Raw genomic sequence first — 4115 nt, 5'->3', positions numbered from 1 at the left:
TTTATAAATTAAAAGTAGTGTATGAATTGTCATCATTTTTACATATTTCTTTTAAAGTTTAATTTCTCTTAATTTAGTGTATTTATTTTTGAATTGTTTATAATCTTACCCTTCAGTTAATTTTTTCCAAAATATTCACACTTATTTCAAAAAAAGAAAGAAATATTAAGGCGTTGATCCGAATTTAACTATATTTGCAAAAATATCCATGCCACAATCTTTGCAACAAATTTTAAATATTTGTTCTTAAAAAAATGAGGTATTTTGAGAATTTGATGGGGTTTGATAGAAAATTGTAACGAATGATGACATTGAAAAAAATTAAAAGTTCGATACACTAAATTGAGAAGTTTTAAACTTTATTGTGAACATTGCAAAATGGATGACAATTCAAGGGGTAATTGAAGTTTTCTTTAAAAAGAAATGTTATTTAACTATTATACGATTGTCATACAATCAGGGCGGAACTACATGGCTTATTTGGGGGCTCCATGTTTTTCCCAAATTTTTTTTTTAAAAAAATCTTTAAAATTTTTGAAAAATTAGAATTTTACCCCTAAATTTTTTAATTTTTCCTTTCAAACTCCAAATGCTAGTTTCGTCCTTTCATATAATTGAGACAAAACGTGATACTAAAAATTAGTCGTTATTTTTGTTTTTCTTACAAAGTCTTTACTAATAAAAAGATTAATTTTTACTGCTAGATCATTTCAGTTATATAATAATTCTATAACAGTCAACTAAAAAGTTTGAGTTTCCTCCTTTAGAATATATTTATTGTCGACTAAACAATTAAACACTCAAAAGTAAAGCCTGTATTTGGTTTAAAAACAAATATATGGTATGATTCTCTTTTATATTTCCTTAAGATTCTCTTCATTTTTAATTAGACAAAAAAAAAAAAAAAAAACTAATTTTCTTGAGTTTTTAGAAAAGTCATTGTCTTGAATATATAAGTCAATAGTAAATGATTGATAAAGCATAGAAAATATTTCAATAAAAACATCTATTTGTTAATGGGAAAAGTATCTGTTAAGCATTTCCCATTCTCAGGCATATCCCCCACCCACCTTCATGATGATAAGGTTTGATTATATCCTCTAGCTTGTTCAACATCATAGAATTTTATTTTAATTTTTTTAATTTTTAATTTTTTTCTCTTTGTTGCCCAGTTTGAGTCTCTACCATCCAATTATAATGTCATCAAGTTAAAAATAATTAATATCTTGAAGGAGATTAGCAAATGATACAAAAATAATGGCAGTGGGCAGATAATGCATGTTAAAATATTGAGATAAAAGTAATGAAAGGTATGGGGGTGGCCCGGTGCATTTAGAATTAAATCATTTCATTAAGAATCCCAAATCCACGATTATTTTTCGGTGCAATAGAAAGAAGAAGAAAATGAAGTGGGGTTTGGTAAAAATGGGTTAAAACTGAAAAAGAAAAAGAAAAAAAATTCCCTTTAAAGAGGGGCGTGGGCATACGCGCCCAGGAAAGCAGCGAGGGGTTATGAAAATGATGCGGGAGTAAACAAATCCCCATTTCACAAGCTGGGCCCCACATCTCATCCTCGGTCCCCAGAACCCTCAGTAGATGAAGCGTACGGCCACCTGATTTCCTAGTGTGTGGTCGTCTGTTTGCACCCGAGCTGTACACTATCACCAGCATCTTTTTTAGAGCATTGCGGTGCTGCCACGGCTCTTCATGCTTTTAAGCACTTGCCGGAGCCCCAATTTATTTTTATTTTTATTTTTTATTTTTTATTTATGCCCAACCCAATCAGCCACCGCAGCAACAAAAACAAAAACCAAAAACAATAAAGAAAAAAGAAATCGTATAATTTCAAAAACCGAAAAAGAAAATCCCATTATTATGGCCTCTGCTTGTTCCTTATCCCTTCCGGCCCTAGTTCCTCCTCCTGTTCCTTCATTGGACCTCCCACCCATCTCAACACCTTCTTTTAGATAAAAGAACGAAAAAAAGGAAAGGAATTCCAGCGAACCAGTCTAAAACAAGAACCCAATTGGTCACCCATGTGCAAATTCTGAGTCGTTTTGCTTTGCTTTGGGCTTTTTCTTCTTGCTTTTTTGAGAATAGTCAGAGAGAGATGAACAACAAGAGGAGCCACCAGGAAAGCGCCGGTGGAGCTGGCTACGGTGGTATAGGCAAGGGCCATGAATGCTCATCAACGTCTAGCGGTAAGGCCAAGATGTGGGATGAAGAGCAGGACGCAGGAGGAGGAGGGATGGATGAGCTACTGGAGGTGTTGGGGTACAAGGTCAAGTCATCGGAGATGGCTGACGTGGCGGAGAAGCTGGAGCAGCTGGAGATGGCCATGGGCACAACGCTGCATCTCCCAGGCGATACCGTCCATTTCAACCCGTCCGATCTTTCTGGGTGGGTCCAGAGCATGCTCACCGAGCTCAATAATCCAGCAGCCAATCTTGATATTCTAGATCACCCAGTGCTTCAGAGCCACCGTGTCGATGATCCTCTTCTGGCTCCTGCTGAATCCTCCTCCGTCAGCACCGTCGGCTTTTCCAATTCTCGGCAGCAACAGATTGAGACCACCCAGTCCTCCCGGGTCTACAACGACGACTCTGAGTACGATCTCAGAGCTATTCCTGGCTCTGCTGCGTACCCGCAAACCCAAGAGAAGGAAAGTAACCGAAAGCGATTGAAAACATCAAGTGGGTCTAGTAATTCTTTACCTCCGCCTACATTACTGCCATCTTCGCAACCAATTGGGACTGTTGCCGAACCGACTCGGCCAGTGATTCTGGTTGACTCGCAGGAGACCGGGGTCCGACTCGTCCACACCCTCTTGGCTTGTGCCGAAGCAGTCCAACAAGACAACCTGAAGCTCGCAGACGCTCTCGTCAAACACGTCCACGTGTTGGCGGCGTCGCAGGCGGGAGCCATGGGAAAGGTCGCCGGGTACTTCGCCGAAGCGTTAGCTCGCCGGATTTACAGAATTTACCCACAAGATTCTCTCAGCGTTAGCTACTCTGATATGCTGCAAAGGTACTTCTACGAGACCTGCCCTTACCTCAAGTTCGCGCATTTCACTGCCAACCAAGCGATACTAGAAGCGTTTGCGACCGCCAGCAGGGTTCACGTCATTGATTTCGGGCTAAAGGAAGGGATGCAATGGCCGGCACTAATACAAGCGCTTGCATTGAGGCCGGGCGGGCCACCGGCGTTCAGGTTAACCGGAATCGGTCCGCCCCAGCCGGACAACACTGACGCTTTGCAGCAAGTGGGTTGGAAATTGGCGCAATTGGCGGACGCCATTGGCGTCGAATTTCATTTCCGGGGCTTCGTCGCGAACAGCTTGGCAGACATCGAGCCGTCAATGCTCGATCTTGGCCCCGCCGACACCGAGGCCGTGGCGGTGAACTCTGTGTTCGAGCTCCACCGCCTGTTGGCTCGGCCCGGCGCAATCGACAAGGTGTTGTCCTCGATCAAGGCCATGAGGCCCAAGATTGTCACCCTAGTGGAGCAGGAAGCCAACCACAACGGGCCGGTTTTTCTGGACCGGTTCACGGAGGCCTTGCATTATTATTCCAGCTTGTTCGACTCGATGGAGGGGTCTGGGTTGGTGCCGCCCACCGATGACCAGCTCATGTCCGAGATGTACTTGGGGAGGCAGATTTGTAACGTGGTGGCCTCCGAAGGGGCCGACCGAGTCGAGCGGCATGAGACGCTGACCCAGTGGCGGGCTCGGATGGGTTCAGCATCGTTCGAGCCGGTCCACCTGGGGTCCAACGCGTTCAAGCAGGCCAGCATGTTGTTGGCCTTGTTTGCGGGTGGGGATGGTTACAGGGTGGAGGAGAACAACGGGTGTCTCATGCTTGGGTGGCACACTCGGCGGCTTATCGCCACCTCGGCTTGGCAACCCGCCACAGAATCCCATTGAGTCAACTCAGTTCAGTGAGTTTTGGCAACCGAAGGAGCGAGTGGGCGTGATTATCTCAGTTAGACGAGTGAGTGAGGTAGGGGTTAAAAAACCAATCCAAGTGTGTAATTCCTCTTTCCCTAGCCTTTTGTTTTTCTTCGTAATTTAATAATAATTTGATTTTTAACTGGGGGTGAAAGTGGAAGGCCCTGCC

At 43.3% G+C, this 4115-nt stretch overlaps 1 protein-coding gene across 1 annotated transcript; it reads left to right on the top strand.

Annotated features, from left to right (window-relative positions):
- The first annotated feature begins 1796 nt into the window (after positions 1-1796).
- Positions 1797-4115, top strand: LOC132181382 (DELLA protein GAI). The gene has a single exon (XM_059594576.1). The coding sequence runs from the start codon at positions 2111-2113 to the stop codon at positions 3920-3922; it is 1812 nt and encodes a 603-aa protein (XP_059450559.1). The 5' UTR covers positions 1797-2110; the 3' UTR covers positions 3923-4115.

The sequence above is a fragment of the Corylus avellana genome, chromosome ca5 (assembly GCF_901000735.1).
Source record: "Corylus avellana chromosome ca5, CavTom2PMs-1.0".
Lineage (NCBI taxonomy): Eukaryota > Viridiplantae > Streptophyta > Magnoliopsida > Fagales > Betulaceae > Corylus > Corylus avellana.
The sequence above is the reverse complement of the archived record's forward strand: the minus strand, read 5'-3'. Positions and strand labels throughout refer to the sequence as shown.

Excerpts from the sequence above, each read along its gene's own strand:
- LOC132181382 (XM_059594576.1), top strand. The coding sequence starts at position 2,111 with ATGAACAACAAGAGGAGCCACCAGGAAAGCGCCGGTGGAGCTGGCTAC.